The following is a 16,847-nucleotide window of genomic DNA, read 5'->3' on the forward strand; positions in this document are numbered from 1 at the left end:
GGCAGAGCTGGGATTTGACACATTTACTTCTGAGTCCCAGCTCTTAGCGGGTACATCATGCTGCCTCTTGTGAGAGCAAAGCTTTACATTTATAAAGTCAGCTCCCGTGATCACTCTCTCAGCTAAACATTCCCGTGCTTTTGACCACTGCTTGTGACGGATCTAGGGATGGGCCCATGGCCCATGTAGGATGACAGGGACATACAAGCAGGCAACCAAATGATACTAGGGAAGATTTTCTTTCCTGATAGAGAGAGAACACTGTGGGAAGAAGGTCCCTTCCATTCCCTTCCTTTCTTCCTGTGTCAGACTCAGTTGGGTGGGGACAGTCCTCAGGGTGGTGGCTGTCCTTGGACAGGGGCACACAGGAGGAGAAGCCTGTAGCTGTGCTAGCCGGGTATCCTGCTATCACTGCACTGCTGCCCCTGGAGACCTTTCTCCTGACTGTTTCTCAGAGGAGATAATTGAACGTCTTTGGAGTGATGGTTCTCAAACTGGAGTGTGCCCCAGACTCACCCAGAGGGCTCATCACACACAGGGTGCTGGGCCCCAGGTCCTAGGGCTCTGATCCGGAGGGGAGCTGGGATAGAGCCTGGGAATCTGAATTTCAAACAAGACTCCAGCTGAGGCTGCTGGTGTGGGGCCACACTCAGAAACACTGGGTTAGAGGCTGGGCGCAGTGGCTCACACCTGTAAACTCAGCACTCTGTAGGGCCGAGGCGGGTGGATTGCCTGAGTTCAGGAGTTCCAGACCAACCTGAGCTAGAGTGAGACCACATCTCTAAAAAACAGCTGGGCACTGTGGCAGCACCTGTCATCCCAACTACCAGGGAGGCTGAGGTAAGAGAATGGCTTTGAGCCCAAGCATTTGAATTATTGCCATGAGCTATGATGCCACGTGACAAAGACTCTGTCTCAAAAAAAGAAAGAAAAAAAAAATAAAGAAACGCAGTGTTAGAGCTAAAAAGAGCAGCAGTCACCGTTTCTGTTACCTGTAGCCCACAGCATCCCAACCCAGGGGGCTCTGGGCCACGATGGACACCCAAAGCTTCCCAAGCAGTATAAACAGTCTCCCTTATCTGGGCACCCTCTTTGAGAACGTTCTCCCTTCCGCTGCCACGATAAATTCCCATTTTATACATGAGAAGTTTGAGGCTCAGAGAGGCAGAGTGCCTTGCCTGAAGTCCCATGGCTGGAGGCGGAGGCATCCAGGGACTTCCCAGTAGCCTCTTGGGACCCTCACCACCAAGGCTGGCCCTGTCCTCCAGAGACCAGGGGCTTTACCTGCTGCCCCTTACAGAGCTCACACACCACTCTGACGAGTCTAAGGACAGAGTCTAAATGGGGCCTTTCCAAGAGGACCCCCACATCTGTCCCCTCCCCTGTCGGACACCATCTCTGCTGAGAACCGCTCGTCCAAAGCTGAACCTCAACTTGTTCATTTCCTTTCCCCAGAGGCCTGCACCCTCCTGGCTGTGCTGGCCACCCCTGACCCATTCACTCCGAGGGACTCACACACTCCGAGGCTCACGCACCTGTCTCCCGAGCATACTCTGTGCCAGGTCTGTTCTCATTATCCACCTGTCCACCTGCAACCTTTAGTCATCATGAACCTTAGAAAAATATTTTTTTCTAATAGTGATGAACCGTGCAATTTGTGCAATCCTATTCTGATCGCTTCCTTACTGTAGTCCCACAAAGCGAGCCCTCATTTGAATGTAGGGCCATGAAGGAGGGAATGAAGGTTAAGGGCATCCCGAGGGTGGCAAGAAGATGACCACCTGCAAACATAAGGAGAGAGACCTCAGGGGAAACCAAGGCTGCTGGACCCTGACCTTGAACTCCCAGCCTCCAGAACCGAGAGAAATAAACTTCCTTGATTAAGCCACACCTGGCCTGTGGCGTTTGATTATGGAGAAGACTGGGGCAGAATGAACTTGAGCCCATCACCAACTTGGGGGTGGGGATGGACTTTGTGAGAAGCGCAGAGTTTTGGGCCCGCAAAAAATGACTTTCTAATGGGAACGCGCATCTCGGCAAGCTCACACTGACACCTCTTCTTGCTGACAGGGTGGCGGGGTCTCTACGAGCTCCAGGTGGCCATGGAGTAAGTCACACCCCAGTGCCTATGTGACGCCCCAGCAGAAACGCCACCCCCAAGATAACTAAGGGCCTGCAAGACAGTTTAAAGTTTTATTTCACACGTTGTTCAGAATTGTCCGTAAAAGACGTCACCGAAACATTTTAGAAATCAAACCAGTTTTATTGAAATGATTGCAGCAACGTGGCCCCCATTCACACAAAGCACAAAAAACATTTACAGTAACTGTCTGTACACGGGAAGGAGCAAATACATCATTTTTCATAGAAAAAAGCACACACGTAAACTGCGGGCTGGGTGAGCCTACAGACAATATGAAAAGTCAGCACACACTTGGGAACACGTGAGGCCAAGCTCCAAAGGAAGCCAAAACTTTGCATTTGGGGGGCAGGAGATCCAGTGAGGGTGGAGGGATCATCTCCTCAAACCTGGGTGAGGTGCCCACAGTGCGGGCCCAGTAAGCACGTGACATCAGAGGCGGTCCCTGATCACAAGGGGTGTTTTTGTAACCCTTGTTTGTACTCCTTAAAATGTGTGGTCTTACATTCATTTTCTCAAGCAAAATGGTTCCAGTTGCAGAATGTTTACTGGGTGAAGCAGACAGGCAGACTCTGCTCTAGGCCTTTCTATCCTGTCGCGAGGGCCTGGTCAAGGAGGTATCAGGGAATCTGGGAACTTTAGTTTTAAATGATGGAATTGACTTACGCTGGAAGTTTTCATTTTCTCTTTGGTGAGATGCTTCAGAGGCAAGCCCGCTGCAAGGCTAAACCCCCTGGGGGATGTGACATCCACAGTCACAAAATCCAGCGTCACAACACCTAGCACCTAGAAGTTTCCCAGATGTTTGGTGGCACCTAGACACACTATCTGATAGGCTAAATTCTCCCCTATCTCTGACACTTGGGGTTGAATAGTCAATACCAGCGAGTTCCTGCCAGCAGTGCACAGCTACCAGATCTTCCTGCTAATGTTAGCTCAGCCAAGCTAAGAGTTTAACTGCTTCTTACAGACTCCCTAAAGGAGCTTTTTCTTTTATTTTTTTAAAAGCTATTTAACTTCAGATTCTGCGTTAAGGAAGGAGGCACCTCTCAGGTATCCTTTTCCAGCCAACAGAATCTTAATTTTTTTTTCTTTCTGCTACTTCTTTTGCCTAAGAAATATTTTGACGGAGAATGAATCCAAACCCGAAATGAGCATTCTCAAAAGTGATATACTGGCTCATCTGGTGCTGGAGGGTAGTATTTTCACCTTCTGCAAAGAAATGCTGTTTACAAAAGGGTATTTCATTTCACTGTGGGCTCTCTGGGTCTGGGCTTAGGAAGGACTTTTATAAAGTGATGGCAGCCAGAATGCACTGCACTCCCCAGAGCTGGAGGAACGTCTGGCAAGCGTTGTTCCACAAAAACAGGAAAAGAAACCCTCCCAGTGTATTACCCTCTCTCACTGTTATTACGCTGCAGGACGGTTTCATAACCACAAACTGAGCCGCTAACCTCGGTAAGGAATGTACCAAGGAATCCATTCCTCCCACTGCTAAAAAATAGGTCAGCCGACACATGGGGAATCTGCACATTTAATCGTCATTTTTAAAAAGCAGCAGCAAAGCTGCCCTTCTCTGGCTGTTCTCCAATGCCTCGATGGAGCCTTAAGAGATCAGGAGTTAAGAAAAAGTGGGTTTCAAACAGGACCACTTGCAAAGCAAAGTCCCGGGTGTGAAGTAGGACACACAGATCATTCTGGAGTGGGGTGGGAGCCACAATGGGTAGGGGGTAAAGGAAGGATCCTGATTCATTGGTCCTCAATGGGACCAAAGGTCACTGCAGAAAATAGACGGGCCACTCAGACAAAGGGAATGACAAAGACAAGATAAATCTCTGGAGTTACCGCTGAACTCTAAATAAACCAGCACTGCTGTATATATGACCAGCCTGCACGTGGCCACCAAAATGGGACCCACAGCAGGACACCAGCAAGGACATGTGTCAGGGCAGAGCTGGGGTCTCCTATACCCTCATCCAGCCCATTTGTCTGACCAGCAAACATTAACCCCATTTTTCTCTATTGGTAGGGACGGACTGTGTTTTTTTAAATTTTTAAATAACTCCCCTCTACTCTGATCCTGAAAACCCCCCGCACTTTTCCACATACCTCTTCTCATGCACCTTAACACCTGGGGAGGGCATTGGAACCCTCTCCCACCACCTACAAAGGAGCACATGGCAATAGTCATCTCGGGCAACTGTCCCCTTTAAGAGATGGGTCAGATCCCTAAAGGAGAGAGGCCACCCGGAGGGAGACCACAGGCCTCCGCAGGACTGGACACCAGCTGTCCGGCCAAGGTCCTGAAGATGCTGTTTGTCCGTGGTGGGGGGATAGACATCACCCTCACCACAAAGGGATGATGCCGAGTGCCACTCAAAGGAAGTTTCCCGACTTGCCATGTGTCCCTCCCCCTAATGACAAAATTAAAAGCAAAACCCCGAAGCCCTCTTGAAGACACCCTTTCTCCCCTGGTGCTGCGAATTCACTGCCTGACAGCAAAGATCCGGAAGGCCTTTCCATCCCGAGGACTCCCCAAGCTGGAAAAGAAGGGAGAGTGCATGTTACTGAGAGATTGGGGGGGCTTCCCAAAGGGGCTCTTGCTGGAAAGGGCGGCCTGGGGGGAGGCCCTCTGTCCCCTGCAGTGGAAGAGCCTGGCCCAGGGCCACTCTCCTGCAGCTGCTGGGAACGGAGCCCACAGGAGGCAAGAACAGCTGGCAAATCCCTTTTTCTTTGCAAATGAGCCTCCTCAGCTTCTAGGTCAGGGTTGTTAAGTTATTTTCTTTTAACTGGGGGATTTACTGGCCCCAGTGTGTCTGAGCTGGACTCACCCTCCAAGACTTCTGCCTGGTTTTTGCTACCACCTGTCAACCCAAAGAGTAGCCATCTGGGCGACAGATTAGTGAGATAGCGCTGTAACAACAACGGGTGGGCTGAGGTCCGCTGCCTTTCTCCAGGCCTCTCCCTTTCCTGGAGCTGTCCTTAGCTTTGATCTCTGTTCCCAGAAAGGGAGCCGGGGCCCAAGACATCCCCTGACATCCTGACGGTCACATGGCTGGTTAAAAACTACCCTTTCACAACAGGATTAAATCCTTCCACTAGCTGAAGACCTTTTTTAAAAACTGCTTTATTGAGGCGTATGGTACCAAGGAAATTCACTCTTCTTAAATGCAAAGTGAATGGTTTTTAGAGATTTTCTGGGGTGGTAAGATCACTTCCACAATCTGGTTTTAGGTAACTTTGATCACCTCAAATAGATCCTTCATGCCCGTTACAATTGGTTCCCCCTCCCGCCAGCCCCTGGCAACTCCTGTGTCTGCCTGTCCTGGGCACTTCGTGTAAACGGAATCACAGGACACGTGGTCTCGTGTCCAGTTTCTCTCAGCATAACATCTGCAAGGTTCACCCATGCTGCAGTCTGGATGGGAATTTCATTCCTTTTTATGGCTGAGTAATCATCCAGGGCACGGAGGGACCACGTTTTATTTCTCCATTCCTCAGTGGATGGACATCTGGAATCTTCTCCCTTCTTGGATGTTGTAACATCCAAGTGCTTGTGGGAGTATTTGCACACAGGTTTTGGTGTGAACGTATGTTTGCCGGTCTTTTGGCCATATACTTAGAAGCAGGGTTGCTTGTTCTATTTTCTTTTTAACTGCCCAACGGGTTTCTAAAATGGGTCCACCATTTATCACTGCACCAGCAGTGCCCGAGAGTTTACCCACATGCTCAGCATCGATGGTCACGGCTGTCTTGTTACCATGGGGGTGGGAGTACAGTGGGACCCCACTGTGATTTCCTAATGAGTCCCAACACTGGGCGTATTTTCACGGGCTTGTTAGCCATTTGTATATCTGCACTGGTAAAATGTCCATTCAAATAATTTTCCTAGTTCTTTTTGAGACAGTCTCACTATATCGCCTTGGTTAGAGTGCTGTTGCATCACAGCTCACAGCAACCTCAAACTCTTGGGCTTAAGTGATTCTCTTGCCTCAGCCTCCCAAGTAGCTGGGACTACAAGCGCCCGCCACAATGCCTGGCTGTTTTTTTGTTGTTGCAATTGTCGTTGTTTTAGCAGGCCTGGGCCAGGTTCGAATCCACCAGCCCCGGTGTATGTGGCTGGTACCCTAACAACTGAGCTACAGGCACCAAGACATTTTCCTAGTTCTTAACCAGGTCCTTTGTCTTAATACTGAAAGATTTTATAAACGTATTTATACACATACTCTCTCAGGAAACCTTTATCAAACACAATATGCAAAAATGTTTTCCCAGTCTGTAGCCTGTCATTTCATTTTCTTAATGGTGTCTTTTAAGGCATAAATGTTTTATAGTTTGATAAAGCCTGATTTATTATTTTTTTCACTTATAAATTGTGTTTGGGCATTAGATCTAAGAAACCATCACCTAATGCAAGCTCATGAAAACATTATACTTTTCTTCAAAGAATTTTATAATTTTTAGCTCTTACATGTGGGACTTTGATCTATTTTGAGTTAATTTTTATATATGGTGTCAGAGAAAGGTCTGTCCTCAGTTTTGCATGTAAATCTCCAGTTGTCCCTGCACCATTTGTTGAGAAAACTATTCTTCGAATGGTCTTATCAAAAATCAATTCACTGTAATTGTGGACGTCTATTTCTGAACTTTTAATCCTGTTCTCTTGATCTATGTGTCTTCCTTATACCAGTCTCCCTGTCTTAGTTACTGTAACAGCTTTGTAGTAAATGTCAAAGGTGGGGAGCCTACGTACGTGCCCCCCCATACTGTCCCTGTAGTTAAAACCCCAGGGATGAGAGGGGAGCTGGGGGAGCCAGAGGAGGAGGGCGTATCCAGGAAAACTGGACAGTCTTTCAGTCTGCTGATTGCCCCACATTATAGCTGCACCCTCAGGCTAGCTGGCCACTGGGATTGCTACTGTGTCCACCCAGAGCAGAGCTGTGGCTGGCACAGCCCTAGCCTGGCAGGGCCACAGCTGCAGGCGAGCAGAGCGGGAGCAGCCCGGCTCCTACCACGTGTTCCGGCTGTTCTTACCCCACCTCTGAGTGTTTTTGAATAGACGCTTCTCAAGTGGTTAGACGCCTTTACAGGGTGTTGTGTTTCCAGACTCCTGAATTGGCTGTTTTTGAACACTGCTCTTGAGAAGACCATTTCCCAAGTGTCCGGCTCCACCACTCTGGACATCGCCCCTCTCTAGCATTTCTTGCTGGCTTGGGTCTGCGCTAACACTGGCCATGGGACCGTGGGCAAGTCACTAGGGCTCTTTTGACTTACAAGTGCACCTGCCTTCCAGAATAAAACGTGAAAACGCCCAGTGTTGGGGGGTACCTAGGGTTGGGACAGGCACACAGGTGGGCCTAGGAGGTGGGAAGGAAGAGCATCAGATTCAAGTTATGGAAAGCCATTGTTTGAACCAAGCTTCTGCGTTCAGCCCAAGAGACCAGACCAAACCAAAATGGAGTCGCTCATGCTGGGTGCCATGAAATCAAACTGAGCTTAGAAACCAGATGCATTTTCAAAGAATGGGAGATTCCCAGCAACCAAGCAGAAAAAGCCCCATGACCCAGAACCAGCAGGATGAGGACGTCCCCTCTGCTTTGACTCCGTAAGGAAAGTAACTTTGAGACCGCCCCTCCATGTCTGCGCCCTTCTGTAACCTTTTCCGCTCAGCTGAGGGGCCTTTCCGTTCTGGGGATGGGCTGTTGCCTGATTCACGAATGGCTAATAAAAACCAGTCCGATCCTTAAAACTCAACTTGAAGTTCTGTTCTTTGACTGGGGTGACACGGTACCTTCTAGCCCCCACAGGAGGTGTTCACGAAGCATAGATAGGGGTGTTCGCACATCACAATTAAAATGGAAGAGAATAGTCACAGCCGTGCTTTTCCGTTTTTGAATAAGTGATCCTCGCATACTGTTCTAAAGTGTAAAGGTCCAAACACTCTCTCCCCAGACCCCGACTTTCTGTATCAAGTTCTCTTGCACACATAGACCTTCCCCACGTGTAAACGATCACAAATGTCACACACATGCTGCTGGGTACACACTGCTCCATGCTTGGCTTTTTAAATAACATCTTTTAGAATTTGTTTCCTTTCTGGACATAAAGAATTCCTCCTCCTCTTTATCCAGCTGTGCAGTATTCTATTCTATCCTATTCAAGTATTGTAACACATTTAACTGGGTCCCTATGGGTAGAAGTTCAGTGTTTTCTAACCTTTTGCTTTTGCAAACAATGCCATTATGATCCATGTCACTTTCTGCACACACGGGAGGGTATCTGAAGACAAGCTCCTAGGAGTGGACTTGCTGGATCAAAGGGTACACGAATGCCATGTTTTCTTACCTCATCTTTTTTTTTGGGGGGGGGGTGATAGAGTCTCACTCTTTCACCCTGGGTAGAGTGATGTGGTGCCATAGCTCACAGCAACCTCAAACTCCTGGGTTCAAGCCATCCTCTTGCCTCAGCCTCCCAAGTAGCTGGGACTACAGGTGCCCACCCCCACAACACCCAGCTAATTTTTCTATTTTTTTTAAGGAGAGATAGGGTCCTTTTATTGATCAGGTTGGTCTCAAACTCCTGAGCTCAGTCAATCTACCTGCCTTTGCCTCCCAGAGAGCTAGGATTACAGGTGTAACCTACAGCGCCCGGTAACATGACCCATTTAAAGTACTCAGTTCAGTGAGTTTTGACAAAAGTAACCGGTTATCTAACAGATAATACAGCTATGTAGCCACCACTACAATCAAAATGGCAAACATTCCCATCTCCGCCAAGGTTCCTTGTAGCATGTGAGACAAAGCACATTTTGGCACTATAAATAAACTTTGCCTTTTTTTTTTTTAATTTCACGCACACGAACTTTTTGGTGTAGTCTGTTGGCCTATGGCTAAAAAAGCCTAAAAAGTTTTTATTGGGTCCACTCATATTAGAGTGTATATGTAACTGATTTGATATTTTTTGTCTCCGAGCACCATTCTGTCTTATGGATACGTGAACACTCTTCATCCGCGGATGGGTGTTTGGGTTGTTTACAGTTTCAGCTACTCTAATAAAGTTGCCGTGAACAACTTGTTTTTTCTGTTATTTGCATCTGTCACTTTGACAGCTGCCAGACTGCCCTCCATAAATGCCATGCCGGTGGGCAACTCCCCTGACCATGACGACAGCCAGCCCATTTACCCTGCTCTCGCCAGCATGGCACGCTACCCAGTTTTTGGTTCCTGGACAATCAAAGGTAGAGAATGGAGCCCAGCTATAGTTTTAATTCTCATGTCGCTTACCAGGAATGAGATTGAGCATAAGACTAACAGCCCAGCTCTGATTTATAAGCACAATTTTGTTTAGGGTCCTAGCAGACGAGACCCCAGATTGGGAGGCGCTGGACTAGACAGAGGGCCCTGCCCTCCCCACTCCCTCATAAGATCAGCTGTCCTCCAAGAATAGCCTACACAGAATTCCTGGTTGTTTTTCTGCCTCTTTCCATGGCAGCTTCATGCTTTTGGCTACCCTGGAAGTGAACTTTTGAGATGTGTATCAGATGGGAGCGCTCAGAGAGACAGAGCAGTAAAGGGAAGCCAAGGGCCAAGACGGGAACAGAACAATCGGCTGCAGCAGCCTCAGGACCACGAGGAGGAGAGAGACACTGCCCAGGGGTGGGGTGGCCCTGGCAGCCCCGCCGGTTTCTAGAGAGCTCAGATTCTAGGGCTCTGCTCAGGCTCTGGGGCTGCAAGATTTCCCTGGGTTCTCTGCCCAGATAAACCACCAGCGCCCCAAGGGTCCGACGGTTCCACTTGGTGGGCAAGTCACGTTGGGGGTATTCCCAGGGGTTATGTCCCTCCAACTCAGTGTGGGGCTGGAAATGCTACAGAAGGGGCAGTGTCCTCTCGTAGTCACAGTGCCCCAAACATCCAAGGGTTGGAGGGCCATTCAGGCTGCCATCCCCTTGTGGATGTTGCCAGCCCAAGAGGCCTGGACTACCAAGCACCCTCATTAAACAACCCACCCATGTTGGAGGCAAGAGCCGGCCTGCTGAGGGGGATGAGGGTTTCTTAACATGTCAGACAAGGTGCCGCCACCACCACTGCTCAGGGTGCTGCTGCAGCATCAGAGCCAGTCCCATCCCTGTGGCAGGTGAAGAAGCCCCAGGTTTGGACTGCTCGAGAGCGCCTCCCGGTGGGCCTTGGTGTGTCCGTGCCTCAGCAGGTGTTAAGGCCCAGTTATGTAAGTTGGCAGTTGTGAACGTTTTATGAAAAGTGAGTGTGATTTGATCATTATAAAACAACATCCACCTTCCTGTCTCCAAATCTTGCCCCCTGGCTCTCTTGTTAGATTAGCTTACATCTCGTACATGTCTGACCAGAATGTAAATTTCTGGGTAATTTGCATAGAAGGTATTGGACCATACTTATAAAGCGTGTTGAACGGCTTTTGTAAAGGATGTGAAACATTTCGGATAAAGGGTGTTAAAATTTCCTCAACCAAATGGCGCCCGTAGCTCAGTGGGTAGGGCACCAGCCACATACACCAGGGCCGGCAGGTTCGAACCCAGCCTGGACCTGCTAAAACAACAATGACAACTGCAACAACAACAACAACAACAAAAAATAGCTGGGTGTTGTGGCGGCTGCCTATGGTCCCAGCTACTTGGGAGGCTGAGGCAGGAGACTCTCCTAAGCCCAAGAGTTTGAAGTTGCTGTGAGCCGTGATGCACTCTACCCAGGGCAACAGCTGTGACTCTGTCTCAAAAAGAAATAATAACAATAATCCCTCAACCACTTCTGAATAAATTGCTGCCATCCAGCCAGTGGTACTGGGCACCTGCTGTGCTCAGTGTTTGGGACGTGGGTTAACAAGCCTGAGGGGGCTCTGGCCTTCACAGAGCCTACAGTCTGGGTGGGGAGAGAAACAGCTAAATATGCTCGAGAGACAGTTTCAGAGGGTGCCGGAGGGAAATGATAGGGAGCACACTGAGGAAGGGGGTGGGGGAATGCTTTTGGGGGGGGGTGACAAGGGCGACCCAGATGCAGGAACATACTGGAGCTGGGAGGGTCTGGGAGTGGATGGTAATAGGTGCAGAGGGTGGGAATGGTCCAGGTCCCCCGGAGGAGCAGAGAGAAGGCTGGGGTGGGGGTAGGGGGGAGAAGTGCAGTGAGGCGGGAGGAGAGGGGGAAGAAGATTGAGGGGGGAGAAGATGGGGAGGAAGTAGAGGAGAAGATGGAAAGGGAGGGGGAGGATGAGAAAGGGGGAGGATGAGGAGGGAGGATGAGGAGGAGGCAGAAGAGGGCACCTGGAGAGAGTAGAGAAGAGGGTGGGGCCAGAACAGGTGTGACCTCGAGTGCTGAGGGGGCCAGTTTTATTCTTAGCACAATGGAGAGCCACTGGGGGAGAGGCCCTAAACAGGAGGGCATTTTCTTACTGCGGGACTCAGCAGTTCCTTGTGGGACGTCAAGACAGCACCCTGGCTGCTCTACCAAAAGGAAGTTACCTAAAGAAGTTGTCAACAGTACATGGGCTTTTGCAAAGATGCTCTTTGTGTTATTACAATAAAGGAAAAAGGCAACAGCCCGGTGACAATCAATAGCAATAAATCACCAATGGTATGCCCATGCCTTGGGCACCGTGCAGCCACCAAAACGGTGGTGTGGCTGTGTGGGCAGGACATGGGAAGAGATTCATGACCTGCTTAACAATGCTAATAGCATGGGGTGGTTCCTGTGGCTCAGTGGGTAGGGTGTCAGCCCCATATACCAAGGGTGGTGGGTTCAAACCCAGCCCTGGCCACCTAAAACAGCAATGATGGCTGCAACAAACAAACAAACGAACAAAAAATGCTAATAGCATGACCCCGCTCTTTTTAAAAAGTGTGTTTGTGTGTAAACACAGAAAAGCCTGAAAGGAAATATATCAGAATGTCTATAGTTATTTCTGGGTATGGTGTATTATGTGCTATTAATTTATTAAAATTATTATTTTCCTTATGTCTGGAAGTTTCTTGTTTTTTTTTTCCAAGAATGGGCTTTTAGGCCAGGTGCAGTGGCTCTTGCCTGTAATCCTAGTACTCTGGACGGCTGAGGCAGGCGGATCCCTTGAGCTGAGGAGTTCAAGACCAGCCTGAGCAAGAGTGAGATCCTGTCTCTACAAAAAATAGAAAAATTAGCCAGGCGTAGTGGTGAGCACCTGTAGTCACAGCTACTCAGGAGGCTGAGGCAGGAGGATCGCTTTTGTCCAGGAGTTTGAGGTTACTGTGAACTAGGTTGACACCACAGCACTCTAGCTTGGGCAACAGAGTGAAATTGTCTCAGAAAAGAAAAAAGTGGTCCTACTCTATGAAAAAACTCTGAACCGATATTCATTCAGATGTCTGGTTTTTCCCTGAGAATATTCAGACAAACCCCCATTCCAACATCAAAAGCTCTTCCTGATATTTCTTTCCTTTGCCACTTCGGTGGGTGGAGCAGAGGGATGAGGCCTGGCCTCCTTTCAAAACCCTCAGGAAACCCTCTCCATTGCTAAACCAAAACCACTCTGTTGCCCAAGCTGGGGTGCGGTGGTGTCAGCCCAGCTCTGGCCCGTGCACTGAGAGTTCTGTTCAGGAGGGTTTGCTTGTTCATGTGTTTGAATGAAGAATCCCCTAAATATAAAGTGAGTTTTCCATGAACTACCCACAGAATGTCCAGCATCCGTGTCTGACCCCTCTAGGGTCCCAGCAGCACTCGCCGAAGAGCCACCCTCAGCTCCAGGCCTGCTCTTTCCCCAGAGAGGGCCACTGAAGACCCATCTTAACACTTGGAGGACAGGGCCTGGCCCCACCCAAAGGGGCTCTCTCTGCAGGCTTCTCTGTGACAGCCACACCACCAAGGAGGCCCCTCTAGACAGCAAGACTGGCCCTGCTTGCTGCTCAGCTCCCTGCACCATCTGTCCTTAGCAGCAACCCCCTTAGTGAGTCCCCACACTAGCTAGCAAGACCCATGAGGGCAGAGACCAGGCTGGTGTGTTCCCTGCCGTGTCCTGTGTGCCTAGGGCATCGTGAGTGCTCCCTGAGCGTAGGATGCCTGTGTTGGAGGATGCAAGGATGAAAGAGGAGTTCACATTGGCTGTTTCTTATGACCCAGCCCTGTGACCCTGTGTGAAAAGAACCACAGCATCTGGAGGTCTGAAACAGATCTGAGGGGTCAAGTCAAAGCACCAAGGACCACTGCACGTTACTACATGCTTACTATAAGCCATCAGCAAGGGCTTCAGACTTGTTCATGTGAGTCTCATAGCAGCCCATTCAACAGAAGAGAATGAGGCTGGGGAGGTTGCCTGCCTGGTGTGGGGTCACCTTCACATCATTCTTACAAAACAGCTGCCATGCTCAGGAGCACATCCGAGTCCCCTGAGGGTGCATCAGACAGACTGTCCAGCCACTCCCATGGTATCTGCTGCAGCCGGTCAGGGAACCGCCCCTGGACACCCACTGCCCTACCCCCACCCATTTCCCTGTTTATAGGTGGGGAAACTGAGGCACAGGAAAGTTGACTAACTTGCTAAAGCATCATCAGAGATTCCAGCCCACAGGACGCAGGAGGAGAGAGCTGGAGAAGGAGGGGAGGCAGAGCCTCGATTCTGGGAACGCTGTGGAAAATCACGAAATCTTTCTACAGTGCAGAAGACGCCAGAGCGTTTTGTGCCTGGAAGATGCTAACAGGGACAGTGGCAGCTTGGGTGGGCCTCATAGGAAGAGAAAAAGATGACAGCTTCCCCCACCCCCTGCCATAGCAGAGGGAAGCTGCCTTGGGGACCTTCTCTGGATCTCCTGCCCTCTCCAGGCACAATGCAGCCCTTGTTCCCAGCCCCGGAGCTGCCCTGATGCTCTCCACTCAGCTCAGTCGGCAGAGAGAACAAAGCCCAGCCCACCGCGCTTCTCAGGAAGGCTGTTTACTCTTGAAGGGGCACAAAGGGTTCAGTAAATTGGTGTCCTGGGATCTCTCTCCAGCCTGGCCAGGAAATTCCTCCTAATCAGCTGCTTCATTCCCTCCCATTAAATCAATGGAATTTCCCTTCATTAAGCTTTGCCCAAACAAAGGCTAAGAACGCTGGAGGGGAAACACAGAGGCCATTTGCTCTGGCACCAGGGCTCAGGGAAGAGACCAGCAAGGTCTGGGCATCAGCAATGATGCAGTGACTTCACACCAGTACCGGCTTGTTACCCAGAAGCACCGGGGAGCCTGGGAGGTGGGAGCAGGTGCCACGCGCCAGGAAGCCAGGAAAGGTGAAGCTGCAAGGGGCTGAGGGTATATCACACTCTTGATTTTTCTATTCTTTTTCTTTTTTTCTATTTTCTTTTTGAGACAAGGTCTTATTCTGTCACCTAAGCTAGCATGCACTGGTGTCACCGTAGCTCACTACAACCTCAAACTCCTGGGCTCAGGCAATCCTCCTGCCTCAGCCTCCCCAGTAGCTGGGACTACAGGCGCCTGCCACCACACCAGGCTAATTTTTGTATTTTTGGTAGAGATGGGGTCTCACTCTGGCTCATGTTGATCTTGAACTCCTGAACTCAAAGGACCCTCCCACCTTGGTCTCCCAAATTATTAGGATTACAGGCACGAATGACTGTGCCTGGCCTTACATTCCTTTTCTAAAGAAGGTCCATGAGATAGAAAACCTTCAGCATTCCCCTCTCATGGGCTGAACTATGTCCTCCTAAATTCCTATGATGAAGTCCTAATCCCCAGTTCCTCCGAATGTGACTGTATTTGGAGACAAGGCCTTTAGGAGGCAGCTAAAGGAAAATGAGCATGGCCCTAACCCAGTAGGACTAGTGTCTGATAACAGATCAGGACACAGATGTACCTGTTCTTTATACAGAAGCACGAAGACACGAGGGGAAGACGGCCATTTGCCCGCCAAGGACAAAGTCTCAAAAGACACCAACCCCACTGACACCCCGACCCCAGACTTCTGGCCTCCAGGACCAAGAGAAAATATATTTCTGTTGTTTAAGCCACCCAATTTGTAGGACTTTGTTATGGCAACCGGAACTTACTAATCATTCCCATTTTATAGATAAAGGAACTGAGTCTTGGGAAGGGCCAGGGCCATGAAGCTCTCAGCACAAAACCTCAGGACTGGGACCTGGGTCTCTGGACTCCAAGGCCCGTGACTTGCTCCCAACGAAAAGAACAACACACTAAGAATAAGTGGTGTGCTCCAAAAGCTGGATCAGCAGCCCGAACCAGGGCTGCTATTTCTGAAAAATATTCTAGAAAGGCATATTTCAGAAGTCTGCACAGGCTTTGACACAGAAATGTCACTTCTGGGGATTTGGGGAAGCAGTCACAGTGTGTGCAGATGTCCTGCACAAAGGACGTCCATCACCATGAGGGTGGAAGAGGACTCACGTCCCCTACTCCGAAGCAGGGACCTCCCCTTGATGCCATCTGAGCAGTCAGTACCAAGGACACTGATGACACATTGTAGCAGATTTTGGAAGCAACCTCTGTGGTCTCTCCAGAGAAAATACAGAATAACCAGCATACCCCCTGTTTACCAAGTGCTAATTACTTCCAGGCACTAGAGAGGCACCATGTCAATGAATCCTCCCAACAACACTGTGAGGTAGGGACTATGATTCCCATTTCACAGATGAGGAAGACTGAGACTCAAAGAGGTCATGTGGCTCACTCAAGGTCACGAAGATCATCAGAATCTGTGCCTAGGTCTGCTGCACTCCAGACCTCCTGCTCTCGTTTGACTCTATGGAACTATGTTATGTAGCTTTATAGAACTACTACGTAGCTATGACTTGATCCCATTTGTCATGTGGAGTACACACACAGGACAAGGAGCCAAGGACACACCAGACAACAGCAATTCTCCCAGGTGAGGGTTACCAACAGTTGCTTTTCTTTGGGCTTAGCTGATGCTTCTACAGATTCTAAATTTTCTACAAAAGCACGCCTTGGTAGTAGAAAACAAGAGAATGTCTTATTTTGGAAAACAAAAGAGAAAAGAAGAGAGAAGAAGCCAGGCTTGGCCTGAGTGTCCTGGAAAGAACAGGTACAAGTTTCCCTGAGTTTTATTTTAAAGGGTAAGGACTTCAGCCCTCTTCCCAGCCCGGCACCCGCACCACCGCCCTACCTTTCAGACTGGACTCCATTCCTTAGAGAGCCCACGTAGGTCTTCTTTTTATCGACAGGCATCACGTCCACGTAGCCCCCGCTCTCGTCCCTGAGGACACCGGCGTGCACGGCCGTCTTACAGATGCTTGAGGTCTGAAAGCACAGGGAGGTCTGTGGTCAGTGTCGGGGACTCCGGTTCCTGCTTCCAGCTGCCTGGGCTCATCATCTCTTGGCTATCTGGTTGGTGGTATGTTGGCCACATCGACCCTTGGGACATAACCGTGGCAACCTCAGTTCCTCAGTGGTCTCTCCAGAGACCAAGCATCATCTGTTTACTCGTTGGCTCAACAACTATTTCCTGAGCACCTACTGTGTGCCTGGCACTGGGGACATTGAACAGGAAGCACACAAGATACTGCCGAGCAGAGGAAGGGAGAGAAGTGACCAGACAGGACGGGAACAAAGCAGATCGTGAGATCCAGTGTCTGGGCAGAGGGGCCACTTTGGAACCGTCCATCAATTACACAGGATGTAGACTCCTAGGAGGGCGGCACCCCTGATGCCAGTGGCCCTGGCTGCTCCATCTACCTCAGAAACTT

General features: G+C 49.7%; 1 protein-coding gene across 1 annotated transcript in view; it reads right to left on the reverse strand.

Moving 5' to 3' along the window:
- Positions 1-3,136: 3,136 nt before the first annotated feature.
- The window catches only part of CRISPLD2 (cysteine rich secretory protein LCCL domain containing 2), a 63,613-nt gene continuing 49,902 nt past the window's right edge, over positions 3,137-16,847 (reverse strand). The window contains exons 14-15 of the mRNA XM_003791289.3: positions 16,268-16,401; positions 3,137-4,680 (exon numbers count right to left, since the gene is read on the reverse strand). Of these exons, the coding sequence (XP_003791337.1) occupies positions 4,626-4,680; positions 16,268-16,401 (189 nt within the window). The 3' untranslated portion in view covers positions 3,137-4,625. The remainder of the gene's footprint in view (positions 4,681-16,267; positions 16,402-16,847) is intronic.

This window comes from Otolemur garnettii, unplaced genomic scaffold, assembly GCF_000181295.1.
Source record: "Otolemur garnettii isolate 467f Iridium unplaced genomic scaffold, OtoGar3 scaffold00047, whole genome shotgun sequence".
Taxonomy (NCBI): Eukaryota; Metazoa; Chordata; class Mammalia; order Primates; family Galagidae; genus Otolemur; species Otolemur garnettii.